General features: G+C 42.4%; 1 protein-coding gene across 2 annotated transcripts; it reads right to left on the reverse strand.

Moving 5' to 3' along the window:
• Positions 1-233: 233 nt before the first annotated feature.
• MAML1 (mastermind like transcriptional coactivator 1) lies at positions 234-25,266 on the reverse strand. 2 transcript variants are annotated; one of them, XM_010202245.2, is made up of 5 exons: positions 24,731-25,266; positions 13,668-15,068; positions 10,553-10,822; positions 6,376-6,490; positions 234-4,659 (listed from the first exon to the last, which is right to left on the reverse strand). In XM_010202245.2, exons 1-5 carry the CDS (start codon positions 25,097-25,099, stop codon positions 3,668-3,670), a joined length of 3,147 nt encoding a protein of 1,048 aa, XP_010200547.2. In that variant the 5' UTR covers positions 25,100-25,266; the 3' UTR covers positions 234-3,667. The 2 variants fall into 2 exon arrangements, with proteins under 2 accessions (XP_010200547.2, XP_061858528.1); XM_062002544.1 differs by having other exon boundaries at positions 13,668-15,071.
• Between the last annotated feature and the right edge of the window lie 1,134 nt (positions 25,267-26,400).

A 26,400-nucleotide genomic window follows, 5' to 3' on the forward strand; every position in this document is an offset into this window, starting at 1 on the left:
GCCTCTTTATCCAGCCCTGTCCCATTTAAATGGACTTTCTGAAACTCTGAATGGGATTGAGAAACGCAATTGATGAAATTTTGTTAGGAACTGTCAAGACACAGTAGAAGGAGCTGAGCTTCAGGAAGAGGCTGACCAAATCTGTGTGTTGGGATGAAGGGAACCGTCTCGCCAGGAAGCCCAGCGCTGGATCTGCTCAGCTCACACAGATGCAGGAAGTCACACCACGTGTGTTTAATACACTAGCAAAATATTTATTTTATAAGGATAAAACAGAAGTGAAGGATTTCTTTTTGGTGTGCACCAGAAATTGTAGTAAAAGAATAAGGGGATTAATGGACTCTTTATACATTTCAATGACAAAAATTCATAAAGGTTAGCATCAAATTCAACTGTTCTCCATTTACAAGCATAAAACTTACCATAATACCCCCCAAACACATATATAAAGAATTATAGTTTTAAAATCTATAAAAAGTAAAAAATATACAGTCAGAAGATCTAACTCTTATTCAAATCTTTAATATAAAATTGTAAACATTTATTTACACAAAGGAAATGTGTATCACAACATTTTTGAGCACCCTTTTCAATTGAATGGTGGTTTTTGGAAGGCAGTGGATGTTGCACAGTGACTCTCTCTCTCTCTCCTTTCCTGCCCAACCAAGACCGCAGTTTATAAATAAAGCCATGGGCGGCTGGCCAGGTGCAGTTCAGGGGAGATATGTTTTATTGCTCTGAAGCTGCAGCAAATGGAAAGCCCAAGTGCATATACAGACAGCTACATGTTTGAGGGCCTGCAGGCAGAGCCCAGCCCTGCCCATGCACCAATGTCCATCAAAACCGTTACTTTCATTCCCTTCGAACTGTTTCAGCTCTGTGGCAGTGACACCCTGTTTCCAACAGCCTCATCACATTGTGTTGACAGGGACCAGACCCGCAAGCGGAGGCTGGTTGTTTCTCTCGGGTTAAACGCTGTTGGGATCCTGCTCACATAGGAAGACCAGTGGGCTCTGTACGCCACTTTGCCTAGAATCATCCTTAATTTTACTTCAACAGTACCATGAAAAGGCCCTGTCATCAAACCCAGTTGCCTTCCTGAACAAACCCGCTGGTCAAGCCGGGCAATATCCACCTTTGCTTCCAGAAACAGCGGAGGAAAGAGCACATCTGCATTTTCCCGGACGTGTAGCTGGATTGACTTTTTGGTAGTAGTAATGCAAACAGCAGATGTTATTTTCCTCCATTTAAGAAATCACAACTGGATGGATTGTATTTTAACTTATTCAGAATAACCTGTGTGCAAAATCTACTGGAAAAGGTAGCAGATTTCACCACAATTAAACAGGGAAGAAAGAAAAGCTGAATCCTACTACCCTGTTATCTCTCAAGTGTTTGTAAGGGGGAAACAAAACCAGTGACATTGAAGCATGTCACTTGAAATTATGAGGTCCCAAGCACCCCTGACGGGAAGGGAAGGCACACTGGTGCAAAGTTAACCCTTAAAAAATAAAATGACAGCAAACATTCCTTCCCCTGCCATTGCTAGTTTATATCTAGACTCTTCTAATGACACTGACCTTGGACCAGTTTTTGGTTTAACCTCATAGCAAACCAAACTCACCAGCTCTTTTCTTAGATTGCCAGTATAAGAAAAGCTAGCATCAGTTATTTGCATCTCAACTACTTATTCTAGAAAATATCAGAAGGGTCAACAACCAAAGTCACTAACACCTTTGTCTTCCTATCCAAAGACAACCTTTATGTTATCCTTTCAAAAGCTCTACGAGGGATTAAGCCTGCTTCAGTGAAGTTTTATCCACTATTCCACGGTGGGATCCATCGTTCAATGCACATCTTTCACCAACAGTTCAACGTGATACAATATTCAACCTGTTCAACAGAGCGTAATTCATCCACACTAGCTAAGTGTGCTGGACAAACCATGTTCCATGCATATTTGGAAAGGGTTAAAGTATTAGTGTTAAAAAGCAGTTTTTAAAAGTGCAAATTGTCTCATAAAGGAGCTGCAGATACAGTAAAATATTTTCCTTCTTTGAAATCAATGTTATCCTTCGCTTCCCTTCACTTGCTCTGGGAGAAACCCTCTCTCCTGCATGTCTCTGCAGTGCAGAAAACTCCCAAAGCAGCCAGTCTGTGCTGAAGGAAATTGCTTTTGAATCGCAATGCTGGGTTTAATTAGAAAGTTTTAAAGAGTCTTCCAAAAAAAGTGGATTTAAAAGGGAAAGAGGTATTTGTGCATTTAAAACAAAAGCTTTTCAACTTTATTTTCATTTTAAAACAAAGGTTAAGGCAAGGTGGCTTCTTGGTGGACAGGGGATTTTTTGGTAGAAAGTAAGGGTTTTGGAACACTGACTGTTCCCGTTGTGGTTTTTGTCCTTTCTGGGACTGACCCTAACGTACGGGTAAGAGGTTTCCTTGGGCTGAGCTGAAGAACCAGCATCTGCTTCAAGGGCTATTAAAGAAGTAAATCCACCAGTTTATAGAACGATTATCAAACTTGGAACCCACATTTATTTTGTTTTTTTTAAAAGTACTTAAAGGGGGAGATTTCCATGGTGGAGCAACCCTGACACAAGCCCTGTCCCAGGCTGCCTGTGCTATTATTGCTGATAAGGACTTGTCACCTCTCAGACAAATTACTTTTCTTCCTCATTTTTACCCTGAAGTGACAAAGTCTTGTGCTCATTTCATCGCTGCTAACTTTGGGGAATGAACTGATCTCAGAAGTTAGTTTTACTTTTTACAACAAAAAAACCTAGATGAGCTGTCATGAAGCAAAGCCTTCATTTAAATACAACTACCTTTGGAAATAAGTTATGAAGAAATAGGTGCAAAGTAAATGGCTTTACAATTCATGTTAAACCTACTACAGTTTAAAAAGTTCTCCCATAAGAAACTCCCCCTTTAAACACAGCAAGGTATAAGCCAAAAACTGTGCCTCTCTACAACAGAGTGCAAACTGCAGCTTAGAAGACTACAATCTATTAAGACGACTACCTAGACTAACTGGCCAGGTTTTAATACTTTCTTTCATCTATTACCAGCATCTAGAAATATTTACCGTGAAGTATCAATTGCTTACGGGGAGTACAGGCACATGCTTTAGCAATGGGGAAAAGTAACAATCCAAAACATTTTGCAAGCGTCCTCCTCTCCTCAGAGAGGCAGAGCCTGACGGACAGCACTGTAATAGCATGTCAAGCTATGAACAAATAACGATTGCAATTAACAGCCGCAGGAGACTAAGTCCTACACACTACGTGTGCAACTATTTGCTTTCTTTCTGCACTACTTCTGTGGAATTTTGTTTTTTTCTTAAATAATTTTTTAAAATACACGTTACTTTTAGAACACTGCAAGTGAGGTTTCTGAAAGGCTGGCCAGGAGACACACAAGGGGGCTTTTGACCTGTTGAAGTGTGCGACTCCCGAGAGCGGCGGCGATGCCGCGCGCTGCCCCCGCAGAGCCTTCTGCTGCACCCTGCCGTGTGGCAGCACTCACCGAGAAGCAGCTCCAGTCCCTTTCCCAACCGTTCACCTCTAATGCCTGCAAGTCTCCTCAATGCCACAGGTTTTTTGGTCCAAGTGTTGCTTACATTTCATGAAATAATTAAAAAAGTAGAACCCCTGCCCCTGGCCCCATTCTAATGGGTTCCTAACAACTCATCCAAATCATTCATCCACTCCTCTGAAGTCCTGTTTTTCAGCAAAGAGTCTATCAGGTCTGTGTCACCAGTTAAGTTCTGAAGTCCATTATTGCCCGACTGGCCACTGTAGGCAAAAGGCAGCTCTTGACTGGTTGTCCTCACTGGGTACCCTTGACTACAGTGCAGATTACCTCTGTTGGGCAGTTGCTGATTTGGATTCTGGTTGAAAGCATTCAGATCTGGAACAGTCTGGTTCATGCCAGGCAAAACTTGCTGTGAGGGTACCTGCTGTTGCGTGGGTGGGTTTGTCCGCTGCTGCGCACCTAAAGACGACGACAGCATCTGCCCAGAGACAGGTGCATTCAGAGAGGTCATCGGCCTGCTGGTGCTTAGGCTTACCTGAGGCATTCCTTGGGCAAACTGCTGGTTGGCCATCTTTAGATGAGTTGGCTGCATGTGGAAAGAGGAGCTGGCAGTAAACGGTCCTAAGCCGCTGTTTGCTTGCGTCTGGTTGTTGATATTAGGGATACCTTGGTGTTGCCAAGATGGATTTTGAGCCGCCATAGCAGCTGGTACTCTTGCCATCTGTGGCTTCGATAAGGTTGGATTCAGTGCACCTTTATTGTGCTGCTGAGAAATACTTGAGTTTGCTAAGGCATTCTGCCCATAGCCAGCGGCGACGGCAGCACCCTGGCCCAGGCTGCCCTGTCTCTGCATAGGTGGCTGCCCGTTGGCACTCGGAGCCGTGTGCTGGGGAACCATCTGGGTCATACCAGGCGCCAAGTTGTACAATCCTCCTCGCTGAATGTTTTGCATATTGGGATACTGAGTCACCCCCCGATCCTGCTGACTGGAGCCTGACTGGAGTGCAGGAACAGAACTGTGTCCAGGTCCCATCTGAATCATGTTCTGGGTCTGAGGAAACATCCGTGGACTACTGGAGTTGGACTGTCCTAAGTTACTGACCCCAGGCATGGCTGAAGATGACCCTGAAATACAAAGAAATATTTTGTGCATTAAATACCTCAGTTCAACCCGAGCCAAGCTAGGCTTGTGTCAATTGTTGGCTCCAGTTAGCCCCTCCACCTTCACCTTGAGCACACATATCCCAATGCCCTAAAATCCAAATACTACTTTTCAGAGTTCACCATCATCAATTTTTAAACAATTAGCCTTTGAAGGCAGGACTCCAACATTTGTGAACAAAGGTGTATGTGAGTACTTAGAAGTGCACACACAATTTGCTAGGCTGTTAAAACATACCCCTTACTGCATACACACATTGTCAGTTATTCCCTGCATACCCTGTATATCTCTCATTGTGCAACTGTAGAGTTTCCAGTCCCCTGTTCAGCCAGCTCCAGAAATTTCTCCTATATTATAAAACTTTCAGAATTTTTTGGTCTTTTTTTTATCTTTTGGGTTTCCACAACAAAATATTCAATATGTTAATATGCAATGCAGATAACCAAGCAAGATGACTTGCAAAAATAAGTCTCCTCAAATCAACAAAAGTCCTTTGTTCTTGAAAACTCTTGAATAAAAAATGTTCTTCCTGGAGAAGGAAGCCTCCCCCTTTGAGCAAAAGAAAGAACAGAAAAGCACTGAGAAGTGTAATGTATATGACCCTCTCTCAACTTTTTACAGTCAACCAAGAAAACCTACTTACATTAGTACTTCCTCTATTTTCAAACCAAAAAGTAAGCTGAAGAATTTTTTCCATATTTTAAGTCAGCTGAGGAATATAGTCTCTCCCTTATTACTAATTCATTCTTTACTCAAATCATATTGAACTCATTAACAAAGTACACCATTAAAATGTCAGCGTTGTGGAGGGTGGTGTGGATGGGTGCTGGAAGAGTCTTACTGGAACACTACAGAGAAGAAGTTGTATATATACCAGGATTCAACATGCAAAAATAGTTATATCATCATAACATGGGAAAAATAGTGTCAATAATACCGATGCTCATTACAGTAAAACATATTCCATATCTAACAGGTGTGCTACTGTCTTTCCGTAGAAAGTGGCAGGAGAAAAAAAGCGTTCCAGTGCAGTATTTGAAGGATGCCACTGATGATTGTGTTAACAAACAATCCTTCTGATATTCTGGCTTAATGGTACAACATCTTTTCTTTATCAGCATTAATATACTGAAGACATACCAAGCTGCTTCCCCTACAAAAACACTAACATGTAAAAGAATTCAAATTGCATTCCCTTCTAAAGGTAGTTGGGATAAGAATATTGGAGAATTTTAAACTCATCCTAGTACGTGAGAGAAATAATACACTTATTTGCCTTTAATAAGGGCCTGTGATAGATACAAGCAGTAGTGACATTAGGCTTCAGGAAAAAAACTTAATTCTAATATATGGAAAGCTAAAGAGAACTTACAACCTGTATGGGGAAACAGTAGTACAAAAAGACCTTTAGAACAATGAAGGTACTTAAGAATTTTACACATTTCCAAAGCAATATCAAGAATCAGAAGCTTAAGTTGTCCCAGATACCTAGGACAGGGGAAGCTGCTAATTTGCAACTGAATCAGAGAGTGTAGGCCCAGAAATTTTAAGGCACAGTGACGTGGGAAGATGTTGCAGCAAATTAAAAGCTATCCAACCCAGAAAATTGCAGATACCTTATTTTCTTACTCCTGCTACTTTTTTTTCCTGACATTATTTCAAGTGCCATGTTTACTGACCTGTGAACTGTCCAACCTGCTGCTGGTATGGATTCTGTGCCTGATCCTGATATTGGGGAGGGGGTCGAGTCAGATGCCGCTGCAGCTGCTGCTCTTGTTGCTGCCGCTGTTTCTCCTGAGAAAGGCCCAACATAAGACAATTAGAAAACACGTCAAGTTTTTTTCCAAGGATGACTATCTTGGATAAAAACAAGCTATCGACATACTTTTATGCAGAGTTGGTAACTATAAGGGCCTTAAAGTCACTTCAAATCTTTGTTCTCAAGGTCCCAGCAGTCAATTTTATTGATGAGTGACAAGACCAGGAACTCAAGAGGTAACAGGACAACAGTGTGCATTACAGGAGTTATTGCAATGCATGTCTGAAGTCTTTTAAAAACTGAAAATTTGAGATGTTAGTCTTTACATCAGTGACATCAACAAGTATTTTTAACAATTCTTTAAAAACACAATGAAGTACAGAAAGAGCAAAAGTAGGGGACTGGAACATCTTTCATATGAGGAAAGGCTGCGGGAACTGGGGCTGTTTAGTCTGGAGGAGACTGAGGGGAGATCTTATTAACATTTATATCTAAAGGGTGGGTGTCAAGAGGTTGGGGCATCACTTTGTTCTATGGTATCTAGCAACAGGACAAGGGGTAATGGGATGAAGCTGGAACACAAAAAGTTCTACTTGAACATGAGAAAAAACTATTTCACTGTTCAGGTGACGGAGCCCTGGCACAGGCTGCCCAGGGAAGGTGTGCAGTCTCCTTCCTTGGAGGTCTTCAAGACCCGCCTGGACATATTCCTATGTGACCTGATCTAGGTGAACCTGCTTCTGCAGGGGGGTTGGACTAGATGATCTCTAAAGGTCCCTTCCAATCCCCACCATTCTATGACTGTATGATGTATTTTTTTCCTCTTTACCCCCAGGTTAATTTATTTTAGACCTCTCCTTAGAAATTAAAGTACAAGTCATAAATATAAAGAATGTTCCACAGAGAAGTAAAAAATGAACATGTAAATATTTTTTAGCCCTTGTTGTCAAAAACAAAATGAAAATAAATCCTCAAACTCAAATTCTCACCCATGTTTTTCTAGAAGATTATGGAAAACTGCAGAACTAAGTTTATAACAGAAGGTACACAGTTTTGTTATTTTTGTTCAAAACCATTTTCTTAACAATGCAACAAAACAAACCCTACTCATGACTCAAGGGAACCTTGCCTCTTTGAAAGCACACTCAACTCATATTTACTTTATGATAACATCATTTGAAAAATAAAACAAGCAACATTTTTATTTGGAGACTTTTAGGGAAAATGAAATTTAAAGCCTTAGGAGGAACATCAAAGCTTATGTACATACAGCCAGTAGCACACTCGGAGATCTTGACAGCCAACTGGCTGCTTTCACAATACGAAACATATCAGGCGTAATATTCCTGGCTCCTGTTTCTCAACCAGACTGCAATTCTGCAATAACTGAGTAGTGACATAATGCACAACCACCTACTTATCTGCAAAGTCACCCAGAGCACACAAGGGGACAGAAATTCCCTCCCAGGAATACTGGGGTAAAAAGACAAGCCTTTAAAGAACAGAGTAGAGCAACGTAAAATAGGCAGATACATGTTACTGCCATCCTTTTGAAAGGCCTATGACTAAGAAACTGTTGAGACATGCAGAGGAATGAAGAGGACTGGCTGTTTGACAGAAAGGACCTGCTGCTTGTAGGACCAGTCAGACCCGAAAGAGGCTGACCACAGAAGCCAAGAAGAGATGCCATAGTTCTGAGAGAAACCAAGGGCTGCAGAACCTGGCTCAGAAATTCAAAAAGAAAAAAAGAGAATATCAAGTCTTTGAAGTGCCAGGGAATGTCACTGAAGGTACCTGAAACTATAATTCTCCTGTTAGGAGATGATCTCCTAACAGAGATCATCTGACTCAGAAATATGTTTTTTTTAGACTACATCCAGTATCACATGTATCCAGAGAAATAAGTATCAAGTTAGAACACTAACAAGATCTAGCTTGACCAGGCAGCACGACGCCAAGAAATGTGGCAAATGCCGTGACTATATCTTTTCAGTTTCAAAGTGAAACTGCTCCTTATCTGAAATCAGTCACAGTATCACTACAGGAAGATGCAAGTTTACAAGCTAGTTGTAGTTACAGTAACTAGGACAGGAATAAAATATTTTCATTGTACTGATACTTACCACAGCAGCATGTGCTGGCTAAGCAGAAGCAAACAGGTAGGAAAAAAAATATGCTACTTCAGATCCTGTTAATAGAGCACCCCACTGCTCCGAGAGGTCTGACACCTGCTAGGGCCAGGACAGCTACTGGGCCACAGCTTTCAGAGTCACTCACCAGTAGTGAAAAGGAAAAGCATGACACAAACATCCCTTACTTGCTTTCTCCTCACCTTCTTTCAAGGAGTACCTGGTCCTTAACATTTTGAAAATAACAATTTGTAATTTTTGACATTTGATATTGACACAGAAGTCACCAAAACCTGAATGTCTTACTAAAAAGCATTATATCTATATGTTTCTATAGAAATTTATAGTTTACAGAACTCATACAGAAAATATGATTTTATTGATGATAGAGGCTTTCTTTGGCCTTCAGTCTCTGATCTGTATTTCCACTACAATATTCCCTTAGCCCAGATAACAAAAATTTACCAACATTCATGCAATTTTCTTTAAAACATAAGAATGTGGTTGGCAATGTTTTATCTACACTAGGTAAAGAACTGAAGGTGATCTTCTGTTACCTAGCTAGGACTTGGCACAGCCACAGCTCCACAAAACTGCAGATTCTACTACACACTTCCCCTAAAAATGTGCTTTCACATATTTTCACTTCAGAGGAGACTGTATTTCCTTCTTTCTTAAAGCTTCTGATCAACAGTTAAAGCAATGGGGAGGAAGGTGGTGTTCGCAACCATTATCTGACCTTCTCTCAACACCTTGCATTTCCCAAACTTAATACTGTGAAAATTCTGTCAATCAGGATAACAATTTCCAACTTTAAAGTTGAGAATATTGAGATTTTATAGCTTCTAACACTACTGGAAATTAAGGAAATTACACATTCCCAACTGTTACTGGTTCAAGGACTCCAGAGTATTAATTTTTTTTAATTATTATTTTAATTCTCAGGGATAGGCACAGTTCGATTTTTTTCCCATTAAATCACTGACTATTTTCTTCACCATCCCAAAAAAATCAACAGTTTCCATGGCTCTTCCCTCCCCCAGTTATCAAAGTCTTCAGCAGTCTAGATCATTACACATTTTCAAGAACCTAAATATCAGGTTCTCCCTGGGTTTCAAACCTTCTCTGAAAATTCATCTTCCCCCTCCTCCACATCACCTCTCTGTACGTACAGTGTCAGTGCCTGGAACCTGTCTGCATGGACTTGAAAAAACTGCAGAAAAGAACTGATGATGGGAATAAGGCCCTTTGGGATGATTCCCAGCTGAAAAGTCTTTCAAAAGGTTTAAAACTTAGAAAAGTTCACACAAGCAGCCTGTTTCCCTGAGACAGGCTACAGCAGCATTCTGCGGTCTGATGGACAGCAGAGTTAAATTCTTTTGGCAGGTTTTGATGCAAGTTGGATGCAGAAGTCTAATTATTTTCCCAAAATAAACAAGTGAAAGAAGTTTTAAAATCTGAAACACGAACTGCCGTAGATCTCACAGGGAAGACAGGCAGAAAGCACAATGAGTTCAGAGTCCTTTGCTCGTTGCTTCCGTTTTAAAGCTCTACAGAACACATCAACAGTATCCCAAGTTTATATTTCATTTTTTTGCTCCGATTCCACTTTCCCTTCATCTTTCACAAAGAATTGTGAAAGATGCAAATATGACATATTCTCTTCATATAAGTATTGCCCTGTATTTTCACACTACTCCGTTCTACCTATTTTACTCTTTTTACCTATTTTTTACCTCAGTTTTACCTATTTTACTCTTTTCATTTACCACAGTACCTTGTAACAACAGAAAAAAAGTGTCAGCAATCAAGTGCTATGTGTTGGGTTTATAGAAATATAAACCAGCAATTATGATACCAAAGTGGACTTCTTTTATACTGTGAATACAGTTCAACAAGGTATCAAACACTGTTTCATCCACCACAGCAAATCAGCACAAAGAGAATAAGACTGCTGGGTCCTCTCACCTGCTCAGCCAGAAGATGTTGCTGTCTTTGCTCCATTAGGAATTGCTGTTTCTGCTGCTCCATGAGCAAGTGCTTTTGTTGCTGCTCTCTCTGCTTCTGCTGGTCCATCAGCATTTGGTGCTGCTTAATCACTGCTGCTTGCTGCTGGTTGCTGAGATAAGGTGAGTTGCTGTGGTTACCTGCCATGGAGACATTGGGAGCCTGGGCACCCACACCAGGGCCCGGGACAGAAACAGGAACTCGAGGAACGTTAGGAGAAGGGGTTTGATCCTGCACAAAACAGAAAACATGACGAGTTACAGAAAGAGGTTAGCCCTCCAGGTTTTAGAAACTGTAAGGCAATGACCACCATTTCTGTTATTTTAATCTTTTTACAGGATATGGAAGAGAGACTTTATAAATGAAGTCTACTCAAGGAGGGCAACCATAACACATCACAGAACAACAGTCAATTATCACTGCTGTGTACATTTACACTATTTAATAAAAAGCAGTTCAGATCCTTATATTTTGCCATCTTGATGCAACAGCTTCACTTGTGAAGCTTCTAATGGAAAAGGCAAAGTGTGATACAGTTTCTAGTTCAGCTTACTAAAGTCAAAATCTCACCTATAAAGTGCCAGACACAGAAGTTCACAGTTAACGTCAGAAGCTCCACATTTCAGAAGCTTTAGCTTCAGTCTCAAAGTACTTCCCAAAGCCAAGAGGTGACCACAGCCCTCTGGGCTTGTGCTCAGAGGACTAGCATCAGCTACAAGCAGCACTTCACATACACCAGCCTCAGCTTACTTTGGTAATAGCTTTTCAAACACTACATTTCAAATTTTTGTTATACAAAATATCCATTTAAATCCTGCCTCTTCTGTCAACATTTAATCCAGCCAGTGTTTATGTCTACCCTCCTAATGTTGCTTTTTTTAGTACCAGAGTATTTACTATTTGCAGTTGAAGGGGAAGAATGCTATCACTGATCAAAATGAGTTTTAACATATTTTTCCAGCAATCCAACCATCATCATATTCTACAGAGAAAAATACTACTACAGATAAGTCACAGAATCTCAAGGGTTGAAAGGGACCTTGAAAGATCAGCTAGTCCAATCCCCTTGCCAGAGCAGGGCCACCTAGAGTAGGTCACACAAGAACTCGTCCAGGTGGGTTTTGAATGTCTCCAGAGGAGGAGACTCCTCAACCCATTTGGGCAGCCTGTTCCAGTGCTCCCTCATCTGAACAGTGAAGAAATTCTTCCTTGTCTTTCTTTGGAACCTCTTATGTTCCAGCTTGTACCTGTTGCCCCTTGTTCTATCATTGCACATCACTGAGAACAGCCTGGCTCCATCCTCCTGACACCCACCCTTTACTTATTTGTAAAGATTAATGAAGTCACCTCTCAGTCTCCTCCAAGTTGAAGAGCCCCAGCTCCCTCAGCCTTTCATCATAAGGGAGATGCTCCATCATCTTTGTGGCCCTGTGCTGAACTCTCTCCAGTAGCTCCCTGTCCTTCTTGAACTGAGGCACCCAGAACTGGACACAATATTCCAGTTCTAAGTTTTCTATATGCAAGCTTTTGAGAAATTCTCCAGCAGCATTCATCAGTATTTCTGTTAATCCAGTGCGAGTGTGGCACTGTAGATGCAAAGTCACTCTCAAGTTTTTCGGTAAATGGGAGATGTGACATACACAACTATCTCTACTCTTCCCCTTGATGTTCAGTCTGGAGAAGAGAAGGCTCCGTGGAGAGCTTCTAAGAGCCTTCAAGTACCTAAAGGAGTCAACAAGAAAGTTGGAGAGGGACTTTTTCCCAAGGGTATGTAGTGATATGACAAGGGGTAATGGCTTCAAACTGAAAGAAGGGAGATTTAGTTGAGACATTGGGAAGAAGTTTTTCCCCATGAGAGTGGTGAAGCCCTGGCACGGGTTGCTCAGAGACTGTGGATGCTCCATCCTGGAAGTGTTCAGGGCCAGGTTGAATGGAGCTTGGAGCAATGCAGCCTAGTGGAAGGTGCCCCTGCCCATGGCAGCAGAGTTGGAATGACATGAGCTTTAAATATCCCTGCCAACCCAAACCCTGCTATGACTCTATGATAGTTCTTCCATCAAAATGTTAAGACTGTTACTTCTGCTAGCTAGCTTTGAAAGAGGTTATTTTTTTTCCTGCCTTGAGACATACATTGATCTCAGATTTTTATTTGTGTATTATCACAGACTAATCAGATGTTTTTCACAAGTGTCTTGTTTTGTTGAGGGAACATATCACTAGAGTTGTACCTCCAACAGCTTTTGCTTAAGGAGTTTTAATCCTTATAACAAAGACCTTTTTTCTCCACAAGTTCTCTAGTATATGTATATTGTAGGTACACATTACAGAACCCCAACAAGTCTGTACCTCCATCCACTTAATAAATTTTCACCTGCAGCACACTTGTAGGATCAGTTATATATAAAGCAAAGAAGCTGCTTCTTTAAAGGAAAACCTGAATCATACTGCTTCAAGCAAACAAATATTACCATAACTCATTCTTGAAGACATATTTCACTCCTATCTCATGCTACCCCAAACCCCAGAGACAACCGATAAACTCGCAGATTTGAAAAGCCTTAAGGAACACCCAAGAAATCAAGAACGCAGCCCCCACTTCCACCTCTCTTCAAAAAAGAAGCAACCAAAGATATGTCTTTTTACAGTAAGCCAACTCTGACACAAGCAGAGACTAAAAAGGAGGTAAAGAAATCAAAGCTTCTTTGAGAACACTGTTGAATGCTACAGTTTTACATGAGTTATTTTAGGCAAGAGTTCATAAAGCATCTATTTATCTTTAAGTAGAAGCCTCTGTGAAGTGTGACATAACCTGTTACCCACAAAGTATATTAAGCTGGAAATCACACACTATCACATGACCTAGAATCAACAGCTATTAAAACCTGTCCCCAGTGGAAGACAGAGCTCTTGATTCTTGTCTCAGTTTCTTGCATATTACCATTTTCTTCTTTAAAATAATGTGGTAACCATTTTGAAACGATGGCAAGTACTCTGTACTCTAGCCTTACCCATCCAACTCTCTTGCAAAACCTTAAATCTATCACTGAACAAAGGTATCAAATCCCAGAACATTCACCTGACTGTGTGGTAGTCGGTAGGGAATGTTTCCAGCCTTGGGTTTTAACAGGATCATCCCATTTTGGTCATCGTTCACGTGAGACAGCGGTGGCTGCTGGCGCTGCTGTATGTACGTCAACATGGGAGTCTTGTTCTGACCAGGTACTGTAACCCCCTGTTCACATTCTGCTTTGTAATGTGAGAGAGGTTTGGTGTTCCCATAGTCTAGCATAGAGCCTTGACTATTCACAGGGTTCTGGTTTAAGCTGTTTTGCTGATGACCCAAAATGTTCACATGGTAATTGCCTCCAGCTCTCGGTGAGCTTTTATTTCCCATGTTAGGCATCATGAGTTTCTGACTGTTGAAGTCTGCCTGGTAAACCGACGGGCTGGTGGGATTTTCCATGGTATATGGGACAGCCAGTGGACTATGAGAAGGCCCCGACTGCTGCCAACTAGACATCTGACTGGTTTGGTGGACTTGTGAAGCTTGCTGCTGGTTCTGCAACATCTGGTCTCTCTTCTGCTTGGCAGCAATCTGCTGAAGTTGATGAGCAGAAGACATTTCTTTGGCACTTCCTGCACCCTTCCCAGGTAACAACACATTGGGGAGAGGCCTCTGGACGTTTTGAGAGTGGTTTGATGCCTGCATCATAGGCTGATTAGGATTTTCAGTCATTGACTGACTGGAAGGCTGAAACATAGCCTGAGAACTACCAACCGCTGGAGAAGCGGCACTTACAGGTACAGAAGCAGCACCAATGAATTGTGGACCTGATGAAGTGGATCGCACCTGGGGAGATCCCATCTGTTCCTGTTCAAAGGGTGCTGGGGAAAACTCAGTCTTTATGTTAATATCTTGTGGCAATGGAGTCTGTGCAGCTGAATTTGTAGAATCTGCATCTTTTTTCTCTTCAAAGTCTTCATTAAAGAGATCCTTCATGTCTTCATCAGGCACCGATCTATTAAGCTCCTCAATAAGTTCCTTCCATTCTTGCTCGTTAAGATTAAGATCCGGCATCAAGTTATTCTGAGACATAGAACCCGCTGCTCCAGCAATCACACATGGAAGATCATCTACAGGCTCCTGCTTCAGCTCCTTGTTCAAACTCAGAGGAAATGAGTCATCAGTATCACCACCTCCATTCATTTGCAGGCTGGAATCTGGAAGACATTTCTTGCTGATGCCATCCAGCCCCATTGGGTGTTTTCCATTAAGCTGTAAGGTATCCCCGCTGCCAGATTTCTTGTGGAGTGGAGACACAGGGGGCATTCCATTGGAAGAGCTGCTCACTCCACCATGACCATCGTCATGACGCAGTTTCTTGGACACAGAAAATACATCGCTATAGCCATTCTGCTGGTCTCCATTCTGAGGGGAAGTAGCACTATCAAGCTTTCTTTTCACAGTCTCATGGAGCTGCTAAAAAAAAGAAAAAAGGTTTTAGTTCTTTAGTTTTATGTTTCATAGATCTGGATCTTTATTTCTCAACAGAACATCATCTCGCTCTGAAATATTTCAGGAAAAAGAGGTTACATCTTTGCTTTAAAAGAAGACTTGTTTTACAATTCATCACATGAGATGACTTCCTTACTATAATCTCTTGGGATAAACTTTCAAAAATATGTACTATATCAAACAGAGCCCACTCCAAGCAAAAGCTGCCACATAGTTTGATAACAGCATAAAGTGAGAAACGGCTGTGAGTTGGACTATATTATGATTTTGCTATTCAAAGTGAGAAAATACTGAAGAATGTAAACATTCAAATTTTAGATGAGAATAAAACCCTGTATTTTACTTGGCCCATGAACACACGGTGTAATTGTTCTGTAAGACTGCTTTATAAAGCACTCACACATTTAAATACTTAGAGAAAAAGAGACCCATAACTTCTGTGATTGTAATTTTTGGAGAAGAACTATGTACATAAATTGTGTACACAATCACATTTTTGGCAGCAAAGGAAAACCAGTTTGTCACTGAGAACGCTGTTTCACACTTATCTAAAAGGCATTTCAGAGTTCACTCAATTCTATCACGGCAGAGTAAGTTTACTCCTTTCCTCCTTTCTCCTAGGGTATTTTGTCAGCTGCTTCTCTCTGCACTATGACCATCAGAGCCCCAACCAGCTCAACAGTTGTTTTCTCACAACCATCACAACCAGTGAATGCACGTATTCTTTTCCTTGTAGTGCCACCTAGAAGCAACCAGCAAGTACAGCAACAGTTTTACAATCAGAGCCTGAGAGCCTTTGGTCGAGTTCTCTCTCCTGGCAACATTCTTTCAAATATAAAGTTCTTTCCATGGACCTCAAAAACATCTGAAAACAGAATTCATGCACACATCAAAGATGACTATAAACTCTTCCTTCCCTCAGGTGCATTCTGTAAAAGCTGTGCTTTGCTTGTGCTGGAACGCTACACCAAGGCAGACAAACCTGTAGGGCAAGGACACTGCTCAAACACATCAGGGCACCCATCAGCCCCCCTGACCTGTACCAGACGCCTTTGTACATCTCAGCAGGACACACACAGAGAATCCTCACAAAAAGCCACCTGTCTGATGCACAGGTCACTGAACAACAGCTCTCTTGGACAGCAGCAAAGCAGCTCATTAAACAAACCTAAAGACAAGTAGGCTTATTTTAATATTACTGTCTCCACAATGCAGCCCACTCACCCTTGGGGGAAACTGTCTCACCCAAGAGCAAACAGGGGAAACCTCGAGATCTCAGCACTCAAGCAAGAGGTTGTATACAGAGCCAGCATAAATTATCAGAAGAATTTTACAGCACTTGCCTGGGCAACAGCAATCTTTGATTTAAGGACAGAAGGACTAGTTCACAGTTAATTGCCGTAATTTTTTTTTAGTGTACAGTTAGCTCATCTTCAGAAAAAACCCCACTATTTGTTTAAAGCATGAGTAGGAGCAAAGTCTTATTTTTATCTGAGGGATAAACTACAGCTTCCCAGAAGAGCGATCTTTTAGATGGTTCATGGAAACATCAGCAGAGTAGTCAGATCAGAAGACTCACTGGGATGAAGGGATGTGTACATTTGGAGAGCAGGCTGAAACTTGACTTCTCTTAATTTGAACATTAGGTCTGCAGGCTGGAGTAGCAGAGCTAGAGTGATTTTTTTAATATTAACTTGAAAGACTAACAGAAATTATTTTTTTTTGTAAAAAGGCAAAACAACAGAAGGCAAGTAAGCCTGAGCTCAATCACAACACTTGGCTTTCAGCAAGTTTCCCATTGTTTACTTAGTACTCCATCTGGGAAAACTGAGGCTCAAGGTGGATGAGTAACTTGCCCAAGGTCATATGATGAGTCAATCAGAGTTTGGGAATTGAACCTCCTTAATTCTAAATCATTAGGGGAAAAAAACCAAACCCCCTGAAAAATGATATAAAATAATATTTAGTACACTTAACATACTCTTCGCACAGTTGAAGCAAATTTCTATATTAAAACTGAATATATGCCCATCACATCACTGCTGTAATTATAATTCATACATACAGCTCAAGGCAACTAGCATTTTGGTAGCATTATAGCTATAATTGAACACAGCCCTTCACAGGCTGCAAAACCTACTTGCTAGACAAGTATCTCAGAAGTTAATTTGTGCTGCAGTATTTACTATTGTACTACATCATTCGCAATATACACAACTAAGACTAAGCCCTCCATGTTTACAAGCTATATTTACAGTAGTCTACAAAAAGATACAGACCCCTGATCTTCATTACAGGCTCTTCCCCTCAATCAAAACATGTAGGAGCTTTCATACCTGTGTGGGTTGTAATGGTTATAACACTCAGATATCAGATTCTTGGATCTTGACTTTAGTTGCTCCAAAGTTCTTCTTTCATCTAAAACTATATTCCTTTGTAAAGAAAAAAACCAACAAAACAGCATTCCAATAGTGAATTAGCATTTCACTAATGAAATAGCATTTGGGAGTGACTGTTTTCAGCCCTGCTTCACCTCAGCTAAATCTAAGATTATTTGAAAGTTATCCTACCTGTATACGACAGCCAATAGACTCATAGGAGAGAAGAAAATCTGCTTATCTTCTATCTGTACCAGAAAAGATTGAGCCCAGTTTGTAACCAGGACACTTAACTTCCGAGTTTTAGAAGCCATTTCACCAACTGCACTTGCATCCGAGTTCACTTTCCATATTATGAAGTCAAAAGCATACAATGATATTGTGGCAGTAAGTCTACAGTGAGATTTATGCTACTGTAATTATACCATCTACAGTACTGCCAGCTAACTAGCTTAAAATTAACCTAACAAGGATGTTTTGTTTTCCACCCTCTTTCAAGGAGAACTTCCTTTCTTACATACTTCTCACATACTACCTCAGCTCTTGATTTCACAAAAAAACCCCACAAAACCCTAAGTTCTTCCCCAATCCGTGTCTGTCAAAAAATCTGGTTTGGGGGGGGGGGGGGAGGGAGGAGCATATGAGACACTATAAGCTATCTACAGATCAAGTTGCTCCCAACAGAATTCTCAAAGCAAGAAAAATGTCTTCTGACAAAACTCAAACAAGAAAAAAACCCAACAATGACTCACTGACAAAAGTAAAACATAGCTTGGTACTTACTTTAGCCTTAATTTTATGGTCCACTATCATGCTGAAAGGCGCAGTGGCCCTCTGGTATGCTGCCAATTGTTTCCTGAGCAGAATCTATCGTTCTATCAGTAACACAGGAGCCAATCCTTCCCATTGTCACACAGTCGAATACAGAATTGTAGTCCCATTTTCTCAGCCTACTCAACTTCCAAGCAAAAGACAAACTTCCAAGATCTCTGCTATTTAGCTTTGCCAAACTGATTACCCCCAAAGCATTTATCCTAAGTATTTAAACCAATATAGGAACAATGAAAAGAATTGGATGCAAGCAAGCCTCAGTCCTCTGGCCCAAGACAGCACACAGTTTCTTGGAGCTATAGGCTGCACCTCCTCCACATCACATCATCAGAGCTGCATTTTATTCACGTGAGGAAAACAGATAGTCCTCAAGATGGTAATAAATGCACTTACTTGGCAGGAGTAGACATGCTAGTCAGGCTGTAACTGTGGATTCCTCACGTGGGGAACACAAAGTAATACAGCCCAGGTGTCAGTCATCACAAAAAAGGGTGGACAACCACAAGCTACCCCCAACAAGAGGAAATAGGCTCAAGTTGCAGCAGAGGAGGTTTAGATTGAATGTTAGGGAGAACTGTTTCATCGAGAGCGTTACTAAGCACTGGAATGGGCTACCCAGGGAGGCGGTGGAGTCACCATCCCTAGAGATATTCAGAAGACACAAAGATGAGGTGCGGAGGGATATGGTTTAGTTTAGCAGTGGGCTTGGCAGTGTGAGGATAGTGCTTGGACTTGATGATCTTAAAGGTCTTTTCCAATCACAATAATTCTAAGATCTGATGACATGTAACTTATAGGACAGACCCGTTGTACTTGACTAGGACACTGGGCCACAATGCTGGAGATGGATGCATGCCCAGTTAAATGATATAGGCTTCCATCAGGAAATGGACAGCACACAGATAATTTTTATAATCTTTATTCAATCTCTGTCTTAAAGCCACTGGTTTATGAGAATGGTACTCAGCCAAATTGTGGTCTTACCCCAGGGGCAAGACTTCACAAAAGCTGTCCATAAGCTACCACGGAAGCCCAACAAGAAGAAAATGGAAAAGCTTTAGAATTTCATCTACAGCTTTTCTGGTAGTATCAAAAGTCCAGAGTCCAGCGCAGCACTCTCTTACTGCCTTGACGGGAAAGGGGGACAAAGCATTGACCAAAACAGTGGCACAAGGTTACTCTGGTTTCATCTTTTTAAAAGAAAAATAATATACCAAGAATCAAAATATTCATGCAGAACACTCAATACCTGAAACTACTAATTTGAAACCAATATAATTTCAATATGTAATAACTTAAACATGAAAGTTTGTTTGCTTGAAAACAAACTTGCTTGAAAGCCAGAAATCCTTTGCAATGTGAAATTACTCTTGTGAAACGTTAAACTTTGAGTCCTGTAACTGACAACAGCAAATATATATGAAAAATAGAAATTGTGCAAGTTTGATTTCTTTTCCTAAAAAAAAAATCTAGTGAACATGAGTGAACATGTCAGAAACAAAATTTTCAAAAAGTCTGGTTCTTATACTGCACTTTCAGGCTCCATATAATGTTTTAGTTTAGTTTTTTGAAGCATCTGTTACAGAGCTTAAAATATTCTTACAGGATTCAACATAGTTTATTTTTTTTTGTATTTCATTTGGAATAAGTTTACCATTTGGGTCTCAGAATTAAGTTATGTCTGAGAGGATTTGTCATGAAGTACCAGCAAGAGAAACAGAATGCTGGGCATTTTTAAAGGAGAAATAGTGTATGACTCAAGGAACATGACAAAAATCTAGTTCCAACAGGCCTCCTTGCTAGATACCAGCTCTCTTACCTAGATGAGGAAACCAAAACAGAATATATCTGGTTTTCTGACATGGAAGTGGTAGTAATGCAGCACAGACATGCTCTCGTGAACCAGAGCTTACAGTCAGTCCTCTACAGACACAGATTCTGCTCTCCTGCCATGTCAAAGACTGAAGCAACAAAGATGACTACCTCTCAAAGCTGGAGCAATGCAAATATCAGAAATTGGACTGTGTGAATTTTAGATAGAAAACGTAACATCTTGACTACACAACATGCTAAGAACTCCCCATTTACTGTGCATCCTACCCACAGCTTCCAAAGTTGCACTCCCCCTACAAGGAAAGTATTTTATTACCCAATGTGTTCCTGCATTCCACTGTGTTGTCAGAACCACAACTGCTGGACTTGTATTAATTTTGACTTTTACTTTGGTTCCAGAAGACTTTTGTATTTGGGTGACTGCCTGCTGGAGGGACTGTGGATATGCATGTCTATAAATATCCCAAGCCTGCATTAGTCACAAGGGGCAGCTTCTGCTACAGGAATTGTTCTGCTGAATCAAAAAAAACTGCTGTGCCTTCAGCTGCAATGCTGGATCCTCCACCTCACTTGAACTTAAACAGCAGCAGATTGTTCACTCCCAGATCCTTATAATTTAGAAGCATATCTAACTAATCTAGTAAGGGAAATGTTTCAAATATACGACAATACCTCAGGTAGAATTAAAAGGAGACAAAGAAAAACCTGTTGGTGCTGTTGGGCAACAAACTATCAGACTTGTCAGCAAAACTAAACAATGGTGGCAAGACTACATTGCACTATAGTTATGTATAAATAACATGGAAATCATTTGCTATTTTTGTGGTAAAATGTAATTTCACAGTTTGACACCCCTGTACCACAGCTTACACAAAAATGAGGTCTTCTCAACTGTTAGTGCACCAGTCTGAGTTTCATTAGTGGAATGCTATTAATGTTTGTCAGTACAATCCAATCTATTCCCTTTAATTTATTACTTTAAGGTCTTTTGCAACCATGGAACATTGCATTGCTCTCCTTAAATTTATTTTTAAAGATTTTACTCTGTGTCTTTGCTTAAATTAGAACTTATCTATTATTAATGTAAAAAACTTCTATTGCTCACAAATAAACACTGGTCTGGTCTTCAGCCTAAACACAAAGCATTCCACACAAAGCATTCCCAAGACAGGCCACTGAGACCTTCTCTGCCCGTTCCAGAAATACAATTTGCGGTTTTGTGGCAGTCCTAGACAAAGCAAGCCATCTACACAACAACTGCTCTCAGGTGGGGAAAAAACCAGCAAGAAATAGGGAACAGGTCTCCTCCCAGAAGACCACATCACAAAACAAGGAGTGGAGATGAAAAGCCAGACTTTGCCATTCTCCTCATTCCCAGGTCAAGGAAACACTTTTCTGTTCATCTCAGTGATAGCCCGTAGCGCAGTCTGTCAGAGAGAGGCAAGGAAGCAGACCTTTCTACTGCAGAGAACTTAAAGGGAGTTATTAGAATGAACTTTCTCAAATCAGAACCTGGCAAAGTGAAAGAAACATTCTAGGGGACAAGTCCTGTCTCTTCCTTACTTCCTTGTTTCACAAAAATACAAAAGTAATACAAAGGACAATAGCCTAGGCAAACACTGAGCATCTTCTACCTTGAACACAGTCTTAATAAAGTCATCCTAACAGAAATGTGAGGTAAATTTCAACATCTGAATTTCCCATTAAATAATAGTCTCAAAAATAATTTTTTAAAAAAGAAAACAACATGTTTTTCACCTTTTTCCTCAAATGAAGGACAGGACTACATGGAACACAAATCATCCAAGGTATTTATCTATACATAGAAAGAGAGAGAGGGAGAGAAAGAGAGATTGACCTATATTTCTCTACCTCTGTGTTTTCTGTGGCCCAAATTTTAGAGCTGCTTAGCAAGAAAATATAAATCTACCTCTTCTGCTTATAAGCAAGATCCCTCCAGCTTCAGGATCTAAACCAGAGAAAAGACTAATGGAAGAGAAAAATAGCTGATTTTGGCCACAGGAAAAATCATACAAGATGTTGAGAAGGAAGAGGAAGTGCTATCCTGCTCCCCACGACTATTCTGAATTTGCAGAAGATGCTCTGAAGTACAGCATCTAGCAGTGCACGTGCTGTCCACACTTGTGGCAGTGCAGCTTCACATCCTTCTACAAACCCTCTGATGCTGCATCACAGATCCTTTACTTTTACACTAGTTGCTTTCTCTTTCAAGGATCAAAACAGATGCTTCATTAACTTTCTACACAATGTACCAGTTTTCCAAGAGAAGACTCACATTCAGCTTCATGGAAAACTCTGAACTGTAACAGCAGTGATTGCTGATAAAATGCATGTTTCACTGATTTAGTTGCATTCTTTTGAAAGGATTGTGTCCAGGATATTTTAAAACAACATAATTTTGATGTTCATCCAAATGTTATTGAATATTGTAAACGAAACTCACGTCCTTCCCATACAAAGCACGTGCTTGATCTTAGTAACAGCTACATGACTGCCAGAGGTAAAATGCCAACCTAGAGAGAGGTGCTTTTTACACCAAAGGAAGTAAGTCAGCAGCAGAGGATTTCTGTTGTCTTCAGGGTTTTTTTCAAAACTTGAATTACTAAGCAAACTAACTTTATACCCTAGTAACAAGGTGATGAATCAGCAGCTGCAATTAAGTTTACAGTCATGTATCCTAGGAAGGAAACAGCAGGCCAGCACGGGGAAGAGTCATTCATACACTAAACCCCTCTTCTGTTGTGTTAATTGGTCACCAGCAGCAGCTTCCTGTACAAGAAGGGCTTCCCCAGATGCAGGGTATTTCAGAACCTTGCTGCCTTTGAGAGTCCTCATTATAAGGGATGCTAATTAGATCAAATCCACATCCAAAGCAATTTAAAAGAAACAACACCAATGAATTAAAAGCATAGGTTTTTTTTAGAAGATCAATATGAAAACATGTGACGGCAGTTTAAGCAACAGGACTTGACACGTTGAAGTGTTCTGTGTGCAACAAAAATATGCATTATTAATGGATAGAGTCCCATATGCAAAAAGCCTTAGAGTCCAGACAGGAAGCAAGTAGGAATACCACCAAGTCTTTAGATAATAAAATACAAATTTGAGTCATTTCTGTTCTGACACAAGTTTGCATCCAAGATCAAGCCAGTAAACAACAACTACCTGGAAAGTTCTAGCGAATCACTTTCAGGAATACACAAGGTTTCCTCTCTTCCTCACTTATCCTTCTTCAACAATTATCCATACAGCTCTAACTACATGACAAGTATCTCAGTCTTCAAAAAAGTCAACAAGCCCTAGATTCTCATATGTGCATTGGCAAAAATAGAAATAATTCCAGTGAGTAACATTTTCACTTCATTTTGTAACTACTACAAACTGCACACACGCTGCCTAGTGCTAGTTACATAAAAGCTAACATTGCTGCATCCTGTGTTTCACTATTTCACATCAGGTCCAGTCATACCGAAGTAAACAGTGAACTCTATCGTGGTTCAATCTTAAAAACTGTAACTGAGGTCCAAGACAGCAGATGATCACATCCTCCTTTGCTTCTAACCTGATCAAACACACTTACTGTCTTAAAAATATTATTTAATCTATATGTTAACCTGGAAATGTCTCAGGCTGATCCAGTATCCCCCTTTAAAACCACTCAGAACACTATAGTAACATTTTCATGCAGATCAGCATTCAGAAATACCTGGTTTTAAAGACGGGTATTAAGACAGGCAACCTTTAAGAGGTTATCCTACTAACCTACATTACTGACACATTAGTAAACAGCAATAGATTTAAAGGGCTCAGAATAAATTAAGTAGAAGCTATCCTGATATACAAACAGGGCTGTATGAATATATCCTGACAACCAGAAATGCTAGAGAAGCCAGAGAAACATTAAGATTCTGAGCTAAGCCAGTTTTTAATGGGTGGAGTGGGATTCCCTTAGTGTTCACACCCACTAGAGTGAGTGGCAAATAAGCAGCTGCCTTTCCACTGAAATCCTTACTAATACGTACCAGAATTTAAATAGACACATTACTTGTCTTTGAAATTCCCCCTCAGAAATAAGCATGCTCATATCAAGTGACTCCACTAAACCCTGACAGCTTAAAGATATAAGTAAGCAAACAAAATATCCAAAGCCACCACAGCACTGATGCTGTAGGGACGTTTTAGGTGAATTGGCCAGAAAGCTAATTCACAGAAGGCTACTCTAAATGACTGTAACCATCATAAAAGACCATCTCCTACTTCTGCCCCAACAGGCAGAAGTTTTTACATAAACTTCCAGAACGCAAAGGTGTCAAGAGAAAAAATACAACCCTTATCAGCTGCAAAGTTTGAAGAGACAAGAGTACCCCACAAGGCAACACTACCCTCAGCCCTCCCACCACAAGCCACACGCCAACAGTGAGAGCTTCTTTTCCTTCCTCCATCCGGTGTCAGCTCTAGAGGAGAGGTCACGGTGTGAGTCGGCCACAACCGCGCCGACCACCGTCTCCTTCTACGGCCCCAACCACCCCGGCCCCCGACCGAGAACGGCCGGCCCCTTACCGCGATCAACGTGCTGCTGCGGCCGTGCTGCTCGCCACTCGCCGTCTCGGCATCCAGGCCGTTGGCTCCGGTCCTGTCGGCGCTTCCCGCGACGGCGGCGGCCGACGGAGGGGGTGCGGGCGGCGGCGGCGCCGGGGGCGGCTGCCGGTGCTTGCCGGCTCGCTTAGCCTTGGCCTGCAGGCAGCGCTGGTGCAGGGCGAAGGTTTGCTGGCGCTCCAGCTCCAGGCGCTCCGGGGACACGGCCTGGTAGCGGGACTCGCAGGCGCTGTGGTGCCGCCGGCAGAGCTCGATGCGCCGGCGGAGCCGCTCCATCACCGCGCTGTGCCGCGGCACCACGAACTCCGCCATGGGGCAGGGGGGCAGCACCATGGACCGGAGAGCGAGGGGGGCGGCTGCCGCCTTCACCGGCTCCTCACCCCAGCCCCCACCATGGCGGGGGCTCTCCCTACCTCGGGCCTTCCCCGGCCGCCGCCGCTCCTCCCCCTCCCGCGGGCCTTACCTGAGCTCCCCTCCGGGCTCGCCCCCGTCGGGGTCCCTCCCCCGGCCCGGCCCGGCCCGGCGCCCGCTCCGCTCCCCTCCCCTCGCCCCACTTCCTCCTTCTCCTCCAAGGCCGGCGCTTCTCCGCTCCCCCCCTTCTCCCTCAGCCCTGACCGGCGGCCGCTGCCCGGGGTCCAGCCAGAGCCCGCTCTGCTGCCCCGCCCGGCGCGGCGCGGCCCCGCGGCCGCCGCTCTCAGGCACGGGCCGGCCCGAACCCCCGACTCCCTATTGTTATCCGCGCCGCCGCCATCTTGAAATTGTTTTTCCCCTCAAGAGCCGAGTTGAGAATAAATAGGCGGAGCTTCCTGGGTGGTGGGCGACGTCACGCCGCGTGCAGCGTCACGAGCCCTGAGCGACAGCCCTCCCAGCCAATAGGCCGGCGCGGCGGCGAGAGGCGGGCGGGGGGGAGGCGGGCGGGCAGGCGCCGGGCTGGAGGCGGGTTCAGGCACGTTTAAAAGGCTGGGGCAGGGAGGGGGCGGGAACAGAGGCGGTGCAGCCAATCAGGAGCGGCGGGGGGCGGGGACACGCGGGATTGACGGGAGCGGGGAGGCAGCGCAGCCGGGGCGCAGCCCGCCCCCGCCCACCTGCCGGCAGCGCGGGGCGCCGGAGGGGTCCCGGCCCAGGGCCGCACCGGGCGCTGAGCCAGCAGAGAGAGGGAGAGGAGGGGACCAAAAAGGTCGTGTAGCAATGGGAATGATCACCTCCCGCGGCCACGGCCCTGGCACGTAGTGGCAGCACCTGCTGGTTGCTAGTCCAGTCGTGTTGTTTCAGGTTGCGGTGAAGACTGAAGCAGTGGTGTTAATTAGACAAAGAAAGCCAAGGCGATTCACTTTCTTTTATTGATTAGCTTTCACTTTTTTTTTTTTCCAAGTTGCATCTACAGGTACCTTCCTCCCAGCGAGAAGGTCACTTCTGCAAATTAAAACACAGTCCGTGTTTAGCAACACTAAAACAACAAAACCAAAACACTACAACCAAACCTTTTTTGAACCCATAAGTCAATAGTGGTATTCTCTAGGTAACAGTATGGGATGGAGAGAAGGGTCAACAAACCCCACATACAAAACCACAGCCGAAGTGGAGCAGTGCTTGTGAGGAAGGAGTAGGAAAAGAGCAATAGACAACCACAGAGA

Source organism: Colius striatus, chromosome 9 (genome assembly GCF_028858725.1).
Source record: "Colius striatus isolate bColStr4 chromosome 9, bColStr4.1.hap1, whole genome shotgun sequence".
Classification (NCBI taxonomy): Eukaryota; Metazoa; Chordata; class Aves; order Coliiformes; family Coliidae; genus Colius; species Colius striatus.